Source organism: Rhineura floridana, chromosome 7 (genome assembly GCF_030035675.1).
Source record: "Rhineura floridana isolate rRhiFlo1 chromosome 7, rRhiFlo1.hap2, whole genome shotgun sequence".
NCBI lineage: Eukaryota > Metazoa > Chordata > Lepidosauria > Squamata > Rhineuridae > Rhineura > Rhineura floridana.
In genome coordinates, this window is record NC_084486.1 from 1,399,778 (window position 1) to 1,423,521 (window position 23,744).

The 23,744-nt window shown below is 46.1% G+C and overlaps 1 protein-coding gene across 3 annotated transcripts in view; it reads right to left on the reverse strand.

The window, feature by feature from the left end:
• Positions 1-23,744, reverse strand: part of PSD (pleckstrin and Sec7 domain containing) — a 161,077-nt gene that overhangs the window by 39,549 nt on the left and 97,784 nt on the right. Inside the window, exon 11 of one of the 3 annotated variants that reach the window (XM_061634653.1) lies at positions 11,165-11,377. The exons of 1 other annotated variant lie outside the window; for it this stretch is intronic. In XM_061634653.1, coding sequence (XP_061490637.1) covers positions 11,258-11,377 — 120 coding nt within the window. In that variant the 3' untranslated portion in view covers positions 11,165-11,257. Of the gene's footprint in view, positions 1-11,164; positions 11,378-22,424; positions 22,690-23,744 lie in introns of those variants that run through there. One more of the 3 variants, XM_061634655.1, reaches the window with a different exon arrangement.

The window sequence follows — 23,744 nt, forward strand, 5'->3', positions numbered from 1 at the left end:
CATATAGGAGAGGGCTTGAGTGCAAATGGAGATGAACTCCTGGTGGATGCAATTACACACTGGTAAGTGCCTATAGCAAGCTGTATTTAGGGGCAGTGAGGGCAGCAAAAAACCAATAGTTTGCTGCCACTATCAAATCATCAATCTGCCGCCCAGTTGAGCTCTTCAGAATTGTCCGGGGGCTATTACATGCTGGCCCCAAGGACATGGTAGAACCATCTGAGGCCCGCTGTAATGAATTTGTTAGGCACTTCCAGGATAAAATCTTTCGCATCCACCAGTGTGTTATAGCAGGTGAATCAAGCAGGGTATCCAGAGCACAGCCTTGTCCCGATTTCTTGGATGAGTTTCACTTGGTACAGCTTGAGGATGTTGACAAGGTGCTTGGACAGGTTCGTGCAACCACTTCTGTGCTGGATCCTTGCCCTTCTTGGCTAATGAAAGCTAGCAGGGATGGAACAGCCGGCTGGGCCAGGGAAGTGATTAATGCCTCTCTGCGAGAGGGGGTGGTCCTTGGCTGCCTGAAAGAGGCAATAGTGAGACCACTCCTGAAGAGACCCTCCCTGGACCCAGAAAATCTTAATAACTATTGGCCGGTAGCAAATGTTCCATTCCTGGGCAAGGTCCTTGAACGAGTGGTGGCATGCCAGCTTCAGACACTCTTGGATGAGACCGATTATCTGGATCCATTTCAGTCGGGTTTCAGGCCTGGTTCTGGCATGGAAACAGCCTTGGTCACCCTGTATGATGACCTCTGTCAGGAGAGAGACAGGGGGAGTGTGACTCTGTTGATTCTCCTTGATCTCTCAGCAGCTTTTGATACCATCGACCATGGTATCCTTCTGGGGAGACTGGCTGAGTTGGGAGTGGGAGGGACTGCATGGTGATGGTTCTGCTCCTACTTGCTGGGTCGGCTCCAGAAGGTCGTGCTTGGGGAACATTGGTCGGCACCCTAGACTCTTCAGTATGGGGCTCCGCAGGGGTCAGTTCTGTCCCCCATGCTGTTCAACATCTACATGAAACCGTTGGGTGTGGTCATCTGGAGCTTTGGAGTGTGTTGCCATCAGTATGCTGATGAAACAGAGCTCTATTTCTCTTTTTCATCTTCTTCAGGTGAGGCTGTCAATGAACTGAACCAGTGCCTGGCTGCGACAATGGACTGGATGAGGGCTAATAAACTGAGGCTCAATCCAGACAAGACCGAGATGCTGCTAGTGGGTGGTTCTTCTGACCGGATGGTGGATGTCCAACCTGTCCTGGATGGGGTTGCACTCCCCCTGAAGGAGCAGGTTCGTAGCTTGGAGGTTCTCCTAGAATCATCTCTGTCACTTGAGGCTCACGTAGCCTTAGTGGCATAGAGTGCCTTCTACCAACTTCGGTTGGTGGCCCAGCTACGCCCCTATCTGGACAAGGATAACCTGGCTTCAGTTGTCCATGCTCTGGTAACCTCCAAATTAGATTACTGCAATGCACTCTACATGGGGCTGCCTTTGAAGATGGTTCGGAAGCTGCAGCTTGTGCAAAATGCAGCAGCCAGATTGGTAACAGGGACCAGACGGTCCAAACATATAAAACCAATTCTGGCCCGCTTGCATTGGCTGCCTGTATGTTTCCGAGCTCGATTCAAGGTGCTAGTTTTGACCTATAAAGCCTTACACGGCTTGGGACCACAATACCTGATGGAACGCCTTTCCTGATATGAACCCACCCGTACACTACGGTCAAGATCAAAGGCCCTCCTCCGGGTGCCTACTCCAAGGGAAGCTGGGAGGGTGGCAACAAGGGAGAGGGCCTTCTCCGTGGTGGCCCCCAAATTATGGAATGATCTCCCTGACAAAGTGTGCCTGGCGCCAACACTGTTATCTTGTCTGCACCAGGTCAAGACTTTCCTCTTCTCCCAGGCATTTTAGCATGTTTTTTTTAATTGCTTTTTTTAAAATGTGTTTTTAAATTTGTATATTTGTTTTTAATGTTTTTAATTGTTGTAAACCGCCCAGAGTGCTTCGGCTATGGGACGGTATACAAATGAAACAAACAAACAAACAAACAAACAAAGCAGCACATAGACCTTAAAGAGGAAGTGGGAAAGACTGTAGCTCTGCCAACTTCCTCCTCCAGCTCTATGGTCGGGGGGAGAATAGGCAGCAACCCCCACCACCTTGTGACAAAGGAGACAGTGAGTCAGGGGATGCTCAGGGGCTTTGCGGGTGCCAGGAGAAGTCTTCAAGGCCACCACTGCATACACAGCATCACACTGGCAACCCCAGGAACAAAGCTTTCTTCTGTCTTCTTCTCTAAAAGGAAATATGGAAGACCATCCAGTCTGTTCCACAGAGCCACCATGATTTTTTTTTATTGTCAAATTCAGCTGTCAGACTGTTTGTGGTCAAGGTTTCACTTTAAGAAACATATTTGGGGCATTGCTTCTTATCGGCTGAGGAGTCTATGTTTGTTTAAGAACCAGCCATTTACAAAGCCAGAGGACAGCCTTAAAAGGGCTCTCCTTTTGAAGTGTTCACTCTTTGCAAAACTAAGACTGTTCTATCTTGAAGAATATGTGGATATGAGCCTATGTGGCTACAAAAAAGGCAAATGCTATTTTAGGCTGCATTAACAAAAGTATAGTTTCCAAATCATGTTAAGTATTTCCCCTCTATTCGGCACTGGTTAGGCCTCATCCAGTTCTGGACACTGCACTTTAAGAAGGATGCAGACAAGGTAGAACAGGTTCGGAGAAAGGCAACAAGGATGGTCAGGGGACTGGAAACCAAGTCCTATGAAGAGAGACTGAAGGAGGTGGGTATATATATATATAGCCTTGAGAAGAGAAGACTGAGGTGTGATATGATAGCACTCTTCAAGTACTTGAAAAGCTGTCCCACAGAGGAGGGCCTGGATCTCTTCTTGATCATTCCAGAGTGCAGGACATGGAATAATGGGCTCAAGTTGCAGGAAGCCAGATTTCAACTGAACATCAAGAAAATTTCCTAACTGTTAGAGCAGTATAACAGTGGAACCAATGACCTAGGGAGGTAGTGAGCTCCTCAACACAGGAGGCATTCAGGAGGCAGCTGGACAGGTACCTGTCAGGTATGCTTTAATTTGGATTTCTGCTTTGAGCAGGGGGTTGGACTCAATGGTCTTATAGGCCCCTTCCAACTCTTACTATTTTATGATTCTATTATCTGTTGCAGGTATTTCAGAATGTACCCTAAGTAAAGAGTTTAATAATTTTGACATGGCCCCTTAAGGGACAAAGCAGTTGTTTGAGGTTAGTTTCACTTTCCACTCTGTTAGTCGTTGTTTTATGTGCCCAGGCAGGAACCCAGAATATGACTCCCTTGGCTCTAATAAATTTTGCAACCCCTGTTCATGGAGTTATTGCAAGGTCAAATAATTCTTATAAGGGAAAGTTGTTTACAGCAGGACACAAAGTACAGGGGCATAGTAGTGATTTCATGTGCATTGCACAAGTTCCCACAACAGCCTCACATAGCCATAAGTATATGTGCACACAGAAGACAATTTAAAATAGTGATGGGGGAAATAGGTTGGATGAGAGAAATCAAGCTAAAACAGTGACTTGGACATTGCTGTTTGAGAGCCAGCTTCCATGCAATGATAGTATAATGTGGAGGGAATAAGACCATACCTTATGCAGGGATTGTATATGGGGACACCAGGGTTGTAGCAGTTCCCTTTGCCCTCCGTTGTCTCCCCATCACCCTACACATGAACCTGCTAAACCTGTGTAGGCTCACCACATGATTTAGAACCCTGATTTGCCCTTTCAAGTTTGCCTTAGTCTATCTAGTATGGCTTGACCAGAGAGGATGCAGACTTCCCAGGGTGAACAAGTTAGCCACTGCTAGGCAAGGGGATGTATACTGTTACACTTTCTTCAGTGTATGGCAGTTATCTACTCTAGTTCCTAGGATTTCTGCTCAACTTTTTGTCTAACAGTTTAATGCTCTTACAAATATAAAATGTGTTTTGTGTCCAGTGCTGCATGTTGTACTTGCTTACAACCCAACCTCCATGTAGCCACACTTTTTCTTGGTATTTGATCTGTGCTGTTTCTTTGCTTATTCTGTATTTCTTCGCCTAATTCCGCTGTTGTTAGAATTGAATTGTCTCATTTTATTGATTGTTTTAAATAGGAGACTGTTGTGGATTGGGACCCCAGTGAGATGCAAAGGGTTAAAGTCATCCCATGCCAGGCCCCTGACACGGGCAATTTATGAGAAAATGCTGGCAGTTGGGGTAAACTATGTGATTAATGTAACGTGTAAGGTTGGCCCTCTTATTTCATGAAGACTGGAATTCTTATCTTACAGCAAAAAAAAATAACTGCCCCTCTGACTGCATCTGAGAATTCTAGTGTGTGCTCTTGAGCCTGGGTGCAATCTCCCTCCTCCAATTTATGAAATGCATTCCCCATAACTTTTAAATGAGGTCTGACTGTGTGCAGTGTAACAGCTGGGCCTCCAGGTAGGAGTGCAGTGGCCTCTGGGCAGCCATCTTACAAGTGGCTGTTTGTTCATTCTAATTAGAAGTCTGAAAGAGCGGGAGCTGTGGGGCAGCTTACGGATAAGGCTGGTGATGTCAAAAGCATACATCTATAGGTCTTACCCACAAATAGGGAAGATTTTTAAATGGGGGGGTAACCATGCAGTGGATTAAAAAAATTAAAAAATGGAAATAGACTGCCTTCAAGTCAATCCCGACTTATGGCGACCCTATGAATAGGGTTTTCATGGTAAGCGGTATTCAGAGGTGGTTTACCATTGCCTTTCTCTGAGGCTGAGAGGCAGTGACTGGCCCAAGGTCACCCAGTGAGTTTCATGGCTGTGTGGGGATTCGAACCCAGGTCTCCCAGGTCACAGTCCAGCACCTTAACCACTACACCACACTGGCTCTCAAAAAAAAAAAATTAAAGCAGACCTAAAAATGTTTGTGGAGTTTCATTTATATTCAGTGGCTCTTTTAAAAATGCTTTAAAATGAGATCAGACTTTAATAGAAGTATGTTAAATTCTACACAGCTCCTCAAATTCTACTCAAGACTTTCTATCCAAATATACTGAATAAAAGCCTACTTTTCTATGTAAAAGAAAAACAGAATTCATGCCTGACCCTTTCCTACAGGAATCTACTGGGTGGACTGAATTCTCTTTCATTATGCTCTTTCAAGTAGTTCCATTCATTCTGTTGTTAGATCCCCCGTGTGAAGCCAGCATGGTCCTGGCTAAGCCATGATAGTGTCATTAACTGGCTAGCTGAAGCTTTCAATTCCCACACAGCAAGGTGAGGCTACTTCCTATTTCAACAGAAAACTGGCTCCTGGGCTAGGAGATCTTTGACATTTGGGCAGATTCAACACTCTCCAACAAGGTCTTCTGTGCCAGAATGAGGCAATGTATAACATCCCTGTTCTCACGGGACTTTCCAAAGTACCCTGGAAATCACACTGAGTGGGAGAAAGACTTCAAGGCCAAGGACCAGTCAAGGTAGCCTTTTGCCTCCGCAGTGCTGCACTCAAAACTAAATCCCCTTGGTCTATAAAAAGATATAGAGGGACAAAAGGAACCTAAACTATTCATCCTGTCACCAGTAGTGTATGCTGGAAGTGGAGCAAGAGCAACTCCTGTTTTGTTCTTTTGTTTGTGCTCAAGAAGGGAGACAGAGTGAGGGTCCTCCAGATGGATAGGCTTGTTTACCTTTACCTGTGATGCTCTGACTGACTACCTTCCATTGCTAGACTGTTACGTCTTTAGGGAAGCTTATCTGCCCCTCCTCCTTCCACCCTTTTCTTCTTCTCTTCTTCGACTGTCCATTGGAGAGGAGACATTGTTGTCTTTGCTCTCTCTCCTGAGCCATGAGGGCAACTCCCAAACCTGGGCATTGTGCCTCCAATTTAGTTACTTAGTTAGAACTAGGTATGTCTTTCCTATCTACTATGTATTTCTATAAATAAAGTAGCTTTTTCTTATTTTACTAAGTCTCCAGTCTCAGTGATCCTGATGCAGGGTAAAAGCCTGCTTTCTTAGGCAAACGCACACACACGCTGGCACACTCTCATTTCAACATTTGCCGCTACTCTCTGCTTGCCGTTGTACTGCTTTAAACAAAATTAAGCAACACAATTACACACAGCGCAACAGTGTAGTGGCAAATTCAGAAGTGCAAGGTCCCTTCATGATAGTCACAGTCATGCCCCCTCCCATCCTTTTTTTTCTGCTGGGCTGAGAATGAGATCCTAGTTAATGCCTTCTCCCACAGCAATAGCTGTCCCTAGGTGCCAATAAGCATGAAAGGTGAGAGCTACTGAGTAGTTTACCCAGACTTGTTTAAGGAATTTCCCAGATAGGAACGAACATAGAAAGCTGCTTAATGCAGAGTCAGACCACTGGTCCATCTAGCCCAGTATTGTCAACACTGACTGGCAACTGTCTAGGATTTCAGGGAGAGGTCTCTCCCGGCCCTCCCTGGAGATGCTGAGGATTGAACTGGGGTCCTTCTGCAGGCATAGCATCTGCTCTGCCAGAGCTGGGGTCCTCTCCTGGCGACAACTCCATGTCTAAGTAGAAAACTAAGTTAGAGCTGGAATGTTAGTCAGCATTATACTTCATTCCATTGCCCTGCCATGGTTTTGTTTATGAAAAGCAGCTTCATTTTTCTTCACACCTGAGTTAGTTATAAGCTCTTCTCCACATTTAGGTTGACTGACACCAGAAACTTAAGCAGCCATTGCTATACTGACAAGAGGAACTTGTAGGCAGGGCCCATCATCCCTGACTATTGGCCATGCTGGCTAGCGCTGATGGGAGTTGGAGTCCAACAACATCTCGAGGGCCGCAGGTTAGGCACTCCTGGCATAGAGGAACCTTCTGTGATCCATCAGCAGCCTTTGCAGACAGATTTTAGCAGCTTTCAAAAGCCAGGCACAAAAATATTCGGCTGAAAATGGGGTGGGAGGAAAATATGTGATGGATGTGTTAGCAAAGAGCTGATACTTTGAATCAGACCCATATTGTTAGCTGTGGTACTTTTCTTTATGCTTCTCTCCCCATTTTTCCAAGAACCCTCATTGTCTACACTGCCCCTCACAGAGCTCTGTGTTGGAAGTGGGGCAAGAGCAATTCCTGTCTGGGTTCTTTTGTTTGTCTTCCAGAAGGAAGATAGAGTTTGTGTCCTCCAGCTGGCTAGGCTTCCCGACCTTTAACTGCGCTCTTCCCTACCTAACTTCCTTCCACTGTAAACTGATATGCTCAGGGAAGCTGACCTGCCCCTCCTTCCTTTGTTTCCTTTTTCTTCGACTGTCTGAGGAGAGAGGAGACATTTCTGTCTTTGTTCTCTCTCCTGAGCCATGAGGGCAATACCAAGTCTGGGCATTGCACCTCCAACTTAGTTAATTAGAACTAGGTATGCTTTTCCTGTCTACTCTGTATTTCTGTAAATAAAGTAGCTTTCTTATTTTACTAAGTCCTAGACTTAGTAAAAGCCTGCTTCTTAGGTAAATACACCCACTGACACTCACAGCTTAGGATGCTGCATTCGTGTCACACTCCGGACAGAGGGACTGACCAAGCACGAGCAGCAGAGGAGAAAGGGAAAGAATTAGCAACTCCCGATCCTCCTCCATGAAGTCTCCTGTGTCTATACAGAAAAGGTGGTGGCCCATTTGTGCAAGCTCTCCAAATGGCCATGTCCTGAGGTGAATTAGCAGCTTAACTGTCTTCCAAGGGGCTCTCCCCAGCCCCAGCCCTCACTGCCCGTGCTTCAGGCCTTCCTTGCGGCCTTTCCCTGGCTGGACCGTGGTCTCAGAATCTGACAATGTGTCTCACTTGCCTGCATGGAAGATAGAGAGGTCCATGTGTCGAAACTTGCCTACTGTACAAAGGTCAAATTAATTGCCTCGCCCACTTTGCCTTTGGTCCCACCTACCGCTGGCATGTGGCCCCCAGAAGACTGCCTAGAAGGGAATGCGGCCTGCAGCCTGAAAAAGGTTTCCCACCCCTGTGGTACATACTCCTGAGAGTGAAGACGCTAGCTCTCGCTCCTGGATGACTGCCGCTGAGTGTCGACTGCCAAGTGCTGCTGCATGCTGGCAAACAGATTGGGAAGAGGCGACTGCAGCTTCTGCCTGGGAGCAAGAGATGCCAACTCTTTTCCAGCTTCAGCTGAATGATGGGGAGCCGGAGCGTCCAAATGCTGCTCAGCTTCACTGAAGCTGGGGGTAGCCTGCTTGCACCCTTGGGCTTGATATCTCCCCACCAAAAAGACTACCCCTTTGTAGGAACAAAGCACACAACAGTCAGAGGGACCCCCAAGCCCTAACTAAACTGCGCCGTAAAGGGGAGGAAAATGAGGGGGGGAACTCCACCTACATGGCTGCCTTTCCGAGAGCCACAAGCAAAAGACAAAAGATGAGGTGAAATGTGCTTTTCAAACAGCGTACTTGACACATCCACTTTCCGTTTGAAAGAAAGGTAGGTCTGCAGCCAGCTGTTGCTGATGAGGAGGAGAGGTGAGCAAAGCGCACATTGCCACCTCTCCGCCCTGCCCTGCAGCAGAGCCTGGAAAGAAAGCAGAAGGACGCCAGGGACACCCACCTCCACAAAGTCAGGAACCCCCCAGAACCCCCCAGCAGCTCTCCCCCTCTGAGCTGAACTGGGCTGCTGGAGGAAGAAGACGGGCATGGAAGAAGGTGGCAGGGGCGGCTCCTGCCTCCTCTCTCTTGCTCCACTTCCTCTGGGCAATGCAGCGGGGAGGACTTGAGTCCGTGGTGCTACCCAGCAAGAAAGAAAGTGCAAGTAGCCATCGCTGTCGGTGTGCTCGCTCTCGCTCTCCCTGGGTGGTGCAGCTGAGAGGCTAATAATGCAAGAGGAAGTCACCTCATCCTCTCACTTCCTCACCCAAGTTCTCTTTCTGGGTGCTTCAGCCATGGCTCTTCAGCCATGGGAGCCAAATACTCTTGGCTGGGCCACCCCAAAGGAGATGGCAAGAGAGAGGAAGCAGCAGCTGTTGCTCACAGAAACAGCTGCGTTTCTCCACACAATTGCTCAGCTTCACTTTCTCTAAGCAACAAGGATTGGACAAGGGATGGTGCTGTTGCTGCCTGCATGAGCTCACCTGCCCTCTTCCTCTGGAAAGCTCAGCCTGCCCCTTTGGTCAGCACCTGTCTGCAGGGAGGAGCAGCTATCCCTCTCTACCAAATTCCTCTGCCCTCACTCGCTCTGTGGGCAGTGTAAAGGTAAGGACTGGCCATGTTGGGCTCAATGCCCACTGATGCATCACTCAGAGACAGAGGGAGACTGCGCACAGAGTTCAAGTTTCTAGGCAGCACCATGGGCCCAATCCTCCTTGGCACAGTGCGTTCCCTTCCAAAGCAGACTACAATGAATTCTACAAAAAGGCTGGATGACTATAGAGACCTTGCATGATGCGCCCAGTTAGCGCAGCAAATGCATTTATTACAAAATAAGAAACTTTTAACAATCATTGATTGAAAATGGATCTTGGAGTGTTTAAAAACATGATTTATGCAAAGCCAATTTGTATCAATCTATTCTGCTCATCGCATTGAACTGGACAAATCTATCTCATGGAATGCACCCAGGTGTAGGTGTTGAGCAGAGCTCCCCAAGTCTCGGTATGGGTTGGCTCATGACACACCAACAAGGCAGACACACCACAAGACTTTGTGGGTCATGAAGATGGGTCCCCGTTAAAGCTACAACCCTATGCACACCTGTCCACTGAATTGCTTGAATTTCTGACTAAACATGCTTAAGATCGGATCAGTAAGAGCAACCGCGAGTCTGCAAGCTGACACCAGGCGAACAGAAAAGCAGACGCCCCCGGTGCTTTACGTTCCACTAACGCCAGTGTACGCCTGCGGGGAGAAAGTGTCAGGGGCGATGCGGCCCCAAACGCGCGTGCGTGAGCTGGCACCTCTCCGAACAAGTGCAGCCATGGACTGTGGCGCGGGGCAGTCCGGGCCAGCCCTGCCCTTCTGGGCGTTGTAGGGGTCGAGCGCAGGGTGTGGAAAGGCGAGGAAGGCGGTGGCGCATAGGCACGCCCAGCGCTCTCCGCCGCCCTCCTCCCGCTGCCGCGGCGCCCACCCCTCTCCCTTGGAGGGCAGGCCGAGAGACGACGCTCGTCCCTCCTCTCTCCCCGGCGGGTCCCCCTCTCCCGTAGCTCTTACCGGCTTCTTCTTTCTGCGGCTCTGGAGACGGCTGACCACCAAGTCGGTGTAGAGGACGGGCTTGAGGGTGCGCGAGCGCTGCGGCCAGCCGTAGCAGAAGGTCTCCATGCCGCGGCAATTGCGCCCGTAGCGCACCGAACACATGGAGCGTGAGCGGAGGCGCCCGGCGCTGCCGCTGCTGTTGATGCTGTTCACGCCGATCATCTTGGCCGCCGCGGAGCTCCGCTCGACCGACCGGCTGCCTGTTGCGAATGCGCCCCCCTGGAGCAGCCGGCCAGACGAGGTTGCGCGTGCTCGAAGGCGCTTCTGCTCGCCGCCGCCTGCCTTGCTCGGGAATCGAGCCCCGCCTCGCGCCGCTGGCCGCGCAGGGGCTCGAAACCTGCCCGGCTCGTGGCTCTCCCTCCGCAGCAGCCAATGGCGGGTGGAAAGCGGTGCCGAGCCAGGAGCCTGCGGGAACGCAGGGGGCGAAAGGCGGGGGAGAAGAGAGGGCGGCTGATCGGCGGCTGGGGAGGGGACTAGGCTCGAAACGGGGGAGGACGACGACGACGCTGCACGTGCGACATCAAGAGTCAGATTTGGAAGATGGAGGAGAAGTGACGGCAATGGGAGAACAGAAGACAAGCAGGGGGAGAAAAGGAGCCCTTCCCAGACACCCACCTTGCGGCACAACCACCGCGCAGCTGTTGCTCGTTGTTTGCAGCAACCCAACGCCTCCCTGCAAGACAGACCCTCTCTTTCCGATCTCTGTTAGAGTTTCAGGCCTCTCTAAGGGCCAAGGGTTAATGCTACAGGTTGGCCAAAGGGGGGGTGGTGGTGGTGGCAGCGGCTTTGAAAACGACGACACTGTGCTGGTTCAGCTGTTTGGTAACTAAAGAGGGTGCCAAATTAGTGGCAGTCCAGTTCAGGCTAGCAGGGCGATACCTTGCCCATAGCAATTGCTGGAGGGAATAAGTGCCACCAGGTGATGGTCTATTTATTGTTCCTCCTTTTTTAAAACAAACGGGTGATGTGCCTTCCAGTGTGGGAATCGGAAGTGCACATCACAGGACTATAAAGCGAGGAAAGCTTCACAAAATGGCAGGGCCCTGTTGTGGGGTATGTATTCTGAACATCGCTTCCACTCCCATTTTAATGTGTACAGCGAAGTGGCAAAGCCAGAAGCATGCACCTAAAACAAGAAAATAAAGAAATGTTTGTAAAGCTTTCAGAATCGGTTGAGCAAGATTGTATTGCCCGTCACCACTGATGGTAGTGAGCAATGGCTAGCGGGTGCTTCACTCGTTCAAGCACACGACATGTGGGAAGCTGCAAAAGCAGAGGGCATGCCAGTCGGGAGAACAAATTCATTTTCCAAGTCACAAAATAATGAAGTCTGAATGCAGAGCAGGGCATTTCATGTAACCCCTGAACTGACATGTAGAGAGACACAATAGGGAAACACTACCCACCCACCCTGGAAGACTCACTTTATTTGCTTCTTCCATTTGGTGCCAGTGAGACACTTACCAGCATTTGCTACCTAGGATGGCAGATGACTGTAAAAACAGATGTAAAAACAGCCATAATTGTGAGCTGCCCTTTGAACCTTCATTTGTTCTATATCTGCCTTCCAAAAATACTATTTTTTTAAAAAAAAAGCTGCCATGCAGGTTTAAACCAGCAGTCTCCTATAGTTCAGAATCCAGGCTCTAGTAAGAGATATCAGACCAATAAATTTTAAAAAGCAAGGAAGTGAATTCAGTTGAAGGTACCCACATTGTGAGAAGAGCTGAACATCCACCCTTTCACAGTAAGCTTTCTCAGGTGGCATCTCATGATGCATGTCCAAAATAATTGGTTTCACACACTACAGAACTGACTTAGGGAATCCCTTGCTATAGGATGTGTTTTTGTCTTATGGAGCATTAGTGTTCCAAAAAAAGTATCGGACGGGGGGATACATTTCCAGAGCACCCATAAGCTACAGACTTCTGTGGGAGCAATCAACAAGAACTAATGTCCTCCATTAATGTTTTGCACTCCATACATTTTAAACTGTGCAATGTGCACTGGCCTGTAACAATGCAATCCTATACATGTCTACTCAGAAGTAAGCTCCACTTAATTCAGTGCACCCATGGTAAGTGTATATAGGATTACAGCAAGTCATCTATCACTGGCTTCAGTAGGAAACAGGGAAGTCGGCTTTTGATAGACTATTGATTTGGCGATATGTGGCAGGTATATTCTTATTCTTAGTTCAGTAGGAGCCATCTCAAGGGCCAAGGTTTTCAGAAAGTCTGAGTAACCATATTTGACAATTGGACCTCACTGAAGACACAACAAGATGAATGTCTAGGATTCTGCCACAATACTTTAAAGACTATTCTAGCTTAAATTTTATGGGATTTGACTTTTTTGTTAAAATTTGTATAGTTTTGGGGGGGGGAAGTTTCAAAACTTCTCTAATGGCTACACAGACTAATTTTTCTGCTTTTTATCCAAGGTCTGCCTACAAAGTCCACACAGGTGTGCAAAAGCCCCAGAAGGTGTTTTTAAGGCTTCAAGGAACATGCAGTCCCTGTACTAGTCCACAGTGTCTGCGCCTTGGAAACAAAAAACCTGCATCATCCCTGAGCTTATTTGAGAAAGTGAAATGAGTTAAAGGTTAGGCAGAGCCTATATAATCTCTGTAAAACATCCTTACCCCAATCAAATGACTGGTGCAGTGAGCGCAGAATGCAGCTGCCAGATTATAAACTGGAGTAGCAGGATAGAATCATGTAACTCTGGTCCTAAAAGCTTTGCAGTGGCTGCCTGTACACTACTGGGCTCAATCGAGGCATTGGTAATAGTTTACAAATCCCTAATTGCTCAGGACCCAACTATCTGCAGGAGTGCCTGCAGTACTAGCCATTTTGATCCTTCAACTATGTCTGTGCCTTCATTGTTGGTTTTCAGACGTCAATCAAAAACATTTTTATTTACCCAGGCTTTTGCAGTGTGACAATGGTGTGTTTAATCCTCAGCAGCAATATCCAATTAGTGTTTTAATGATTTGTTAATACTTTTAGTATTACATTTTTATTTTAAATCCATATCATCCAATGACTCCCACACACGCACTCCAAATTCTTCTCCAGCTCAGATTTTAATCTAAGCTGGATAATAATTCTGCCCCCATCCAGCCTACAAATTCCCATTTACTCCACATGCTAGCATGCAGTGATGGTAGAATACCGCAGAAAGTAGAGAGGGAGGTCTGCCATTTCCCCATCTCTTACTCCTGGTGCTCTGAACAGCAGTGCAAGGTAGCCTCTGGGAAATAATATTGTAGCCCTTGGGAAATTCACAGGTGCTATTTTTGCTTGGTGCACTGCTAGACAATGCTCCAGGAGAAGGAGAAAAAGAAGACTTCTCTTCCTCTCTGCTGCTTGGGATAGGAAGAAAGGGGGGAGGAATTAGGGGATCGGGGAGGGGGAAGAGGGTTGAGAAAGTAGGGGGTAGAAGTTAATGGTTCAAGGAGGTGGAAATCAAGCTTTCTTGATAACAAACTGAGCTACAAAGTAGTTTGACTTATTTCCAAGTCAATTCAACACAAATTGGGGGAAGGGAGACATCCATCACTAAGAGAGACTGTGTAAACAGACTTTGACAAAGCTCAGTTTGGTCAAGGCGATTCTGAGAAGTGGGTCACACAAATTCAGGAATGATGCAGGTCACTTCCTCCCAATGTTTCAGAATGTCCTAGTTTGTGGACTAACTGAAGGATTGCAATTCCCTATGGCCCTAAAACTGCCTTATGTATATTTCCTTATATTATCCAGAACTTGGATGAAAAATGAATGAAATTTCAAGGAGCAGTGAAAAGTGCACAAAAAAATAGAGGTGCTTGGGTGTGTACGTGAAAGTGAAACAAACTGAAATAACTGTTTCCACTCAGTTCTATGTGAAATATTGCATTAAATTGTTCCCCTCAGCATCCCAAAAATACAGATTTAGCATTTCTTTTTGGACAGAAAACAAAACAAATCTGATCACTGGAATGTGGCACAGAACATCCAATGTCTGGCAGCCCACATCAGTTGGGTGTTCACTGGCTCACACTGGACGCCATGGGTGCAAATGAAAATTGCAAATATGTTCTGTTTGGTATAGGAAAACCTGTTCTTTTTAGCGTAGAGATACGAAGGAATGAGAGGTCTGAATTCCAAAGTGAGATATGTGGGCACATATGATGTGTGAGCCACATCTCCCCAGTAATGTTGCATTGAAAGGCTGTGTTGTGACACTATCACATTAGTGTTTCCCTCTTCTGCTGCTTGATGGAGTAAGGAAATGCAAACTTTGATGATCACATCGCCCTTTTTTTCAGCTGCACTTTACTGGTTAGACATATTTTGGTGGTGCCCCCATGCATCCTTCTGTAACATGTACATTGGGCCTGAGTGATTATATTTGCTAGAACAGGAACGTTTTTCAGTCCGAGGGCTGTGTTCCCTTCTGGGATGGAGTGGAGTGTCATACATGTCAGTAGTGGAGAGGCCAGAGGTAAAAGTAGGCAAAGCAACAAATATGAATTTTAACTTTCTACAGTAGCCTAGTTTCTACACACACATACACACACACACACCAGCGTCTATCCTCCATCCTGTTATGCAAGAGGCAGTTTCAGAGTTCAAGGAGACATTCCAGCCAGGCAACAACACTAATGGAGGTTGCAACATTGGGCTGGGGCTGGGGCTGGGGCTGGGTGTGGCCTGGGCCTCCCCAGATAGATAGGCCTGGAAGAGCACATTTGGCTCCTGGGCCTGAAGTTCCTCATCCTTATGCTGGAATGATGGGAAGAGGAAGTCCTTGCAAATACGAGAAAAGCTCTAGTGCCATTTGCACTTAAATGGTAATGCCTCCTTTGTGAGTTTGAACTGCCATGGAACCAGCGGTGTGTGGCCAGAATCAGAATTTGAAGGCCCCAAAAGCTTTTTGAATGTCAAGCCCTTGGCACCTGCAGGAAAAGCCCCTTGAAATGACTCCAGCAAGAGAGCCAAGCTGCATGCTCCGATGACAGATGAGACCAAAACAAGAAGCAGGAATGATCAAAGTTCAAGGAGACATCCCAGCAAGGCGAAAACACTGCAGGAGAATGCAAAGCAGGGCCAGGCAAAGTCTGACATGGGGCTAAATTCTGTCCAGCTGAACATACGCCAATTAGCACACCTTGTTCCCCAAAGAAAGCTTTAGGCAAGTGCAGGTCCACTGAACACCTTGTCTTGGGTTGCAGCTGTCATTTGGGCCCGAAAAGTGAGGGAAGAGTGGAAAAAAGATTCATTTCAGAGAAGCAGCAGGGGAATTGCCTTCCTGAAACCAGTGGGTAAATCTGGGTGTTTGGGAATACCTGGGACACCAGACAACCGAGGAGTTTCTGGTGTCACAAATGTGTGATTTTTTGTTCAGACTTGAGATGCCTTCTATCAAAAGGTGTTCCTGTTTCCCCAGAGCTCCAACAGCAATATCGTGGGGATTCAAAATGCTGCCTGGGCTGTGGCTGTGCAAGCGGCATTAGCATGACTGGGACATCACCAGTGGAAAAGCTGGATGACTTCCCAACCCCAGCAACAGTTTTGAAGAGCTTTATTTTTTTTAAAAGAGAAAGTGCCAAAGCCCCCAGGGTAACAAAAGACAAACAGCAACCAGCTGCAAAGTGCCTCTGCCCACAGCAGCGCATCATTACTTCTGTCACATTTTCTTCTAATTCTAAAATTATTTTTCTTTTGAAGGATGTGTACAAATATATACACACACACCCAGCACTGGAGTATACATCGTGTGTGTGTGTGTGTGGACACAATACATTTGTTGTGCTAAACACTAATATTCTTGGGGGGGGAACTCTTAGGAAGAGGCTGTGATCAGCTGCTGAGAAGGGACCTTGTACTCATACACCCTTGAAGCACTACTGTTTTGAACCAAGGATCACAAGCTCTCCTAATTTACTCAAATCTCACTGTCCAGGAATACTCTTCTGTTGATGCTGAGAAGGGCAGGGACCTTGTCCAGTGTCTTGGTGCATGGGGCAGTGGGAGGGGGGACCTCTTCACAGCTCTAGTTGTGGGAGTATATAGACTGATGATGAAGAATGTCAGGATTCTTATTCAAACATCTGAATCATGCCTCTGATGCTCTTATTCCTTGCTTTCTTGGGGAGGTGAAGCCCCTTGCTAACTGACTTTTTGTACAAGTTGTGTCAGTGTGTATGAGCAGCAGGAAATATGAGCAGGAAGCCACTGCAGGATGATGTCACTCAGGAGAAGCCAGTCAGCCTTGAAGAGCTGCCTAGCCTGTATCAGAACCTCCCTTTGACAGAAGAGGTACAAAAGTCAATCCCAGTAGAACTAGCTTGGTTGATAATTGTTCAGACGTGTTTATTTTGCGTATTTATAACTCACCTTTTTTAGAAAACTAAACCAAGATAATTCACCTGGGATCCAATGCCAGGGATACAGCTTTTCTTCTCTTGTCTTTTCTAGAGCAAGTGTGGTGTAGACTAGGACCAGGGAGACCCCCATTCAGCCATTCATCTGACTGGGTGATGCTGGGCCAGTCACCATCTCTCAGCCTAACCTGCTTCACAGAGCTGTTGTGAAGATAAAATGTATTGGGGAGGGGAGGAGAACCATGCATGCCATGTTGAGTTCTTTGAAGGAAAGGCAAAATATAAAATTAGGGCTGTCCGCAAGCTAACTGGCAGACAACTGCATGGATTCAGCACATCCCTTGTAGGAACAGGTGCTGGGATTGTTGTATAATTAAGTAGGAAACTGAGGCACAGGTGATGCAGAAAATGCCTAGCAGCAACATGGATATGGAATCCAAATTGCTTGATTTCTTCCTAGACTGATGTGTTACTGAGAAGATGAACCTGTTGCCTTCTGACCCTGTGGAACTGCAACACCATGAGGCTGGTGTCTCCACAAAGATGAACAAGCAGAGCAGAAGAGAGCAGTCTGTCCTCTGATGCTCACACTATCTGTATTGAGTTGCTATTTCTTGTGGGGAGAAAGTACGGACAGCAGACTGGTGCAATAAAGAATTAAGGCAATTGTCTTCAATAGGCCTGTTTAGTACAAGTCCTTCCTGTAAGAATGGAGCTTTAGGCAAGTGTACCTTCCCATCTTCATTACTCCACTGTTTTTCAACCTTGGGTTCCCAGATGTTGTTGGACTACAACTCCCACCATCCCCAGACAGCAAGGTTAATGGTGAGGGATGATGGGAGTTATAGTCCATCAACACCTAAGGGACCCGAGGTTGAAGAATACTGAATTACACAGCCATGCTGAAGCAACAGCAGTGAGTGTGTGTCTTTCCTCCCCGACCCCACCCCCGCTAATGATTTCCTTTCCTGCAGAGGTTCCTAGCTGCAGTACAGCCCATGGTGGCTACCTTTCTTGGGTACCAGCAGCACAGTGAGAGAAGGCGAACATAGGAAGATATTATCTCTCTCACTTAATCATGAGACTTAAGAGCCTGTGGAATTAGGAACAAAACCTAAATTTCTACAACATTAGACAGAAAATGGCTATTTTTCATACAGTGAAGAGCTGAATGCCCCATCACTGCCAGCTCACCTCCAAGAAGGGACCTGGCATGTTCAACATTAAGCCACTCCCACAGCACTTCTACTTTCTTACGTCTGAACTGGGGGTACAGTCAGTGCAACTCTGCTTCTTCTATGCTCTCTGTCTCTCTCTGATTCCACACTGGGAGGCTCTACTCAACCTGTATTAAGGCCAAGCTACATGCAACACGAGATTTCCCAATGTCTTTCTTTTCATTAAAGAAAGCAGCGGTGTGTGATTTTGATGTGTTGTGGGACTATGGGAGGGTTTTTAAAAACTCTTCTCCCTACCCCCAGTGTACTGTTCTTCAACCTTGGATCCCCAGATATTGTCAGACTACAACTCCCATCAACCCCAGCCAGCTGAGCCAATGACCAAGGATGATGGGAGTTTTAGTCCAACAACATCTGAGGATCCAAGGTTGAAGAACAGAGCCCTAGTGTAACAATCCTGATTCATATGGCCCTCCGAAGCTGCTGTTAGCCACAGAGATAATGAGGATAGGTAAAATATATGGACCTATTCTCTCCCCCCCCACCACACACATAGCTAATAGCAGATTGGGTGGGGTATTAAAATAGATCCATATTAAACATGCGTTTTTGTTTATAGTGCTATAGGACCACTGTAGGAAGAACCACACTGCCTATGAGATGCACTAGCATTAACACGGACTCTTCTGACATTGGAAGAAATAATCCCATCTTCCAGGGCAGAAGAGTAGCTAGACCAGTTAGCAGAGAACATCTACAGTGTATACCTTGTAGACAGAAATGGACCCTGGAGGGATAGGAACTTGTGGTTCTCCCAGAGCTTGGAAGTAATTCGTTACAAGTAATGAATTACTTGTAATTCATTACTTTTCTGAGGAACAAGTGGGTAATTCCTTTACATTTTGATAGTAATAGAACTAGGAGTAATTTTATTACTTTTGTGGAGTAATTGTAATGTTTCCAGTGTTACTTTTGGGCATTACTGGGGGGGGAAGCAGAGGAAGTCTTCTGCTCCTCTGATTTGTGGATGAAAATCATGTACCTCAAACTGGGCTTCTGTGCAGTGTCGCTCTTCCCTCATGCTTCGAGGGTGGGTAGGAGGCAATGAGGGAGGAGGTGGAGAGTGAGATGGGGTGGATTGTTTTTAAAATTGTTTTAAAACAATTGTTTTTAAAAATGGATGGTGGTGGTGAAGAATGGAGTGGAGGGAGAAAGGAGCCGGAGGGCAAGAACATGGATAAAGGAGAAGGAGGCAGCAGCAGAATGGAGATAAAGAACTGTGGAGGCAAAAGATGATTGTGTGTGTGTGTGTGTGTGTGTGAGAGAGAGAGAGAGAGAGAGAGAGATAATACTGTGTTTGCACTTGGCACACAAAGTGGCCTCCACCACCTTCTCTGGCTACTATGCTGCATTTGCAGTATTTTAACTTTTTTGCATCTCAGGAAAATGTTTGCTTGGGTGAGTGTCCCTTAGTTGGTGGCAGGGCAGGGTCCAGGAGGGGGTTAAGTGAGGGAGATTGTGCTTTCTGGCTGGGGGGGGGAGTTGCACTTGGTTTGGCATGCAAACATCTGAGTAGCAGCCTCTGCCTCCCTCCTGACCTCCCTTACCAGCAGAGAGACCACCATTGCTATCTTATGGATAAAAAGAATTATTCTACTACCTCTGTATGTGTGGGTTTATTTTTAATGTTGTTTTAGGCTACTTAGATGTGCAGCAGCCAAGGCCAGCACCCGGTAGGTGTTCTTTTAAAAAAAGTAACTAAAATGTAATTGTAGTGATTACTTTTGAGAAAAAGAAATCAGTTACTTTCAGAGCAATTGTGATTGTAACTGTAACGGTAATTACTATTTTGTTGAGCCATGTAATTGTAACTGTAATTTATTACTTTTTAAAAGTAATCTTCCAAGCTCTGGTTTCTCCCACACTTCTAACATTCTAGAACAGTATAGACTCTCACATGGCTAATGGTTGCTGGAAATGTAAGGCTGGAAAAGGAGCAGTTCAGACAACAAGGACAACACTAGTGAGTCACCATCAATTGTGCCAGGGTGTTGTGGACAAATCAGGAGAAAAACCGAGTTACATTGGCATTGTATCTCCGGCCCAACAGATGCTTCATCAGAACCATTGTGTGAGCTGAGAGCACCCACTGAGTTGGAATATGGGTTAGAATTTAAACTTGTGAGTAGGGCCCTCATGCCTTTTGTGGGGAGGGGGCAGGGCAGTGAGAGTGAAGAGAGATTCACTTTCATGTCCTTCCCCACTCCCAGCATTCACCTTGATAGTCCATCATCATCATCACCACCTGTAATTCTCTTTATGTCTGATGTTCAGGGGTGAGTGTCATTGCTTATGTAGCCAACACAGCACCACCCCCATACAAGAAGGAGGTATCAGCAGAAATGGGAGAACCCCAAAGTTTGCGGAAGTACAGAAAAGTCATCGGAAAAAGCCCTAGGGCTGGGGACCTGCCTCAAACAGCCCATTGAGGACTCAGTAGCCACAGAATGCTGACTGATTGAAAGGAGAAAAAAACCGGTGTAAATTAAATGAAGAAGCTGGGGAAAAGGAATGAAGGTCATGTCCACACAATAAATTTAAAGCACTCTTATATCACTTTACGTGTAATGGCTTCTGCCAAAGAATCCTGTGAACTGTAGTTTGTTAAGGGTGAGAGTTGTGAGACCCTTAGGCTACAGTTGCCAGGATTATTTGGGGGAAGCCATTACTCTTAAAGTGGTATAATTTTTTTAAATGAATGATGTGGATGTTACAGAAGAAAAAAATTCATAGATATAAAAAGGACACAGAGAACACTTCGCCTGCCTCCACCAATTGTCTGAAGAGGTAACTTCCTGGTTCACACTGAAAACCTATTTTTAAATGTCTGTTGGAATGGCCCATAGACATCAACTGAAAAAAAATAAAGAATTTTACATATATGGGATTGAGTACAAGTGTATCCATCCCTCCTCCAAAACCCCAAAATGGAGACCCCTCCCAAACAGCCAATGAGGGCTGAGCATGTTCAGTGGGCATGGAATGCTGGCTGCCTTTCAGAGAAAAAGCAGTAAACCAGTTGGGAGTAGGAATGGAATGAAGTACTCTGAGCAGGAGCACTCCACAATGCCAAGTTTTACTGCAGGTCCCGCTTGCTTTTTATATTCATAACTTAATAGCTATTATTCAGCATCAGTAATTGGCAACACTTTTAAAATTTTTATTTTAAATTCAATTGCTCAAACCTGCCTAGAAAACGCAACCTAAACCAAATTATGGCTTAGCGCAACTGAGCAGGCTTGCAGGTTCCTGGAGCCACGATTGTGGCTGCTTTGCTCCTGCCCCAGTTCTGCTGCCGCCACGCTATTCCGGTCTAAACCATGGTTTTGCTTAGTATTAAAGCAGAAACCGAGCTTGTGGTTTGGCTCCCTCAGACAAACCATGAGCACTAAAGAACAATCCTTGGTTACAGTTCATAGTTTCTCTGGAGCAAGACAAACCATGAGCACTAAAGAACAATCCTTGGTTACAGTTCATAGTTTCTCTGGAGCAAGACAAGCCATGAGCACTAAAGAACAATCCTTGGTTACAGTTCATAGTTTCTCTGGAGCAAGACAAACCATGAGCACTAAAGAACAATCCTTGGTTACAGTTCATAGTTTCTCTGGAGCAAGACAAACCATGAGCACTAAAGAACAATCCTTGGTTACAGTTCATAGTTTCTCTGGAGCAAGACAAACCATGAGCACTAAAGAACAATCCTTGGTTACAGTTCATAGTTTCTCTGGAGCAAGACAAACCATGAGCACTAAAGAACAATCCTTGGTTACAGTTCATAGTTTCTCTGGAGCAAGACAAACCATGATTACTAAAGAACAATCCTTGGTTACAGTTCATAGTTTCTCTGGAGCAAGACAAACCATGAGCACGGGTTCAGACATCAGGTTCAAATATAATGTTAAGCCAAACCATGGCTTAGTCCCAGGTAATGTGGCGGCAGCAGCAGAACAGGGGACGGAGCAAAGCAGCTATGATCTCTGCTTCAGGAAGCTGCACATTTGTGCTAAGCTATAGTTTGGCTTAGTGTCATGGGTGAACCAGGTCATTGTGACCTTGAAGCTCTGAGCTCATAAACCCACTCTGCACTAATTCTCTAATCCCATAATATTCCAGGACTAAGCCAGGTTCAGAGACTGAACCTTGTCTTAAAAGGAATTTGGTAGGGTGTACTACTCTGCTGTTCCATATAATAAACAAGTGTTGCCTGTCAGTTTCTCATGAAAATGTCCAAATCGAATCAATCAGCAACCTGCATCATCCTGCCTTTGAAAGTCCATGGCATGAGTACACTCCAGTACTGTTTTATCCATCCAGAAGTGGTCATGAGCTTTGGAATTCTGTGTCAACCTTTAGTCACAGCTAGGCAGTCAGGTTTTTCTTTTTGTATATTGCCTATTAGATTGTGAGCCTGTGGGTAGAACTGTCTTATCTTAGAAAGCTATATAGCTCTTAGAAGACCTTATGTGCATAAAAAAACAATGGAAAGTGTTTATTATTAATAATAAAGTGCTTTTTAAGAGTTTATCTCATTTTTGTTTTTAGATTATGTATGAACATGTTGCAATAAGTACCACCTTAGAACAGCATTTCCTTCTGTATGAGATAGGAAGAATCTCTTCTAAAAGTGATATTGATAGTACATCACCAAATATGTGGCCCCAGCCATGCATTTGCTGGCATAAGGGAAATACGTATTTGTGAGTGTGGGAGAGGTGGTATGTGCAAGGGAGGATTTGCAGGTGATCAGGAGGGTGCATCATTCTCTCATAGTTGTCTCCTGCAAATGTCACCATCAGCCACTTCAGACTCAGTTCCCATTTTGGAGCCCAGCTGGGGAAACATAAATATGGGATGGTGGTAGTGGTATAGTTAAATATCCCTTCCTACCTGCTGATTCTCCTCTGCAAATGTCTCCCCAGAACCCACACTGATATTATGAAGAAAATGAGGTTGGAGGATGTTTTCCACATAATGTTTAGGATCCTCTCTAGTTGTGCATGTAGTTTGTTTTAGACTGTTTTTAATAATGTATTTTATATTGTTGTGACCCGCCCTAGGACCTACTGGTGAAGGGTAGGTAACAGAGATGATGATAGTGATGTCTGGTTGTGCCCTAAGATGGCATCTGCCATCCATAGTTTCTGCATGTACAGTACTTGTATTAAAAATAATTAACAAGTGCCCTTTAAGAGAGTCACCTTTTAATTGTTAAATTATTAAATGGTTTCATCTAATCTGTTAATTGGATAAAGTTTGTAACCCTACTTTTTACAGAAGATTGCTGCTTGTTCCCAGACTCAGCCGTGGCAGGTATTGGGGGAATCTCCATATCAGCAAAATAAAGATTTATAAGCTGTGCCTGACATTATAGTTTTCCTATTACATTTTGCATACATCAGCAGGAAAGTGGCCAGGACATAGCAGAAGAAGATATGTATATGTGAAATGTAACAGTTGATCCACATCTTGCAAGCCCCTCCCCAAGACCTTCTTCAGTGTTTGGGTGTACATGTTATGTTTCAGTGTACATTTTCTGACATTACAAAAATGCATCTCTTCATCCAGTTTTTGACTGCTTTACTCAACACATTTTTAAAAATGTGGTAGTGATGTGGCTATGTGAACTTTCCCACACATACTTGTCAAGCCAGAATAGCCCAACATGGAGACAGCAAAGGTAGTCTTTGAACAGAGCTGACCTTCATCTTTGGGGTGGCTGGTCAGGACCAGCTCTCTGCCACTGCCTTACCCCCTGTATCTTAGCCTATTTGCTACCCCTGGTGAGTTCAGTCCCAAGCTAGTCCTTTTATGGCTCCCAAAGTGCTCTGCAAGCTCTAAAAACACTCCCCCCATCCAAACTTTGTGAGCTGATGGCACCTGTACTT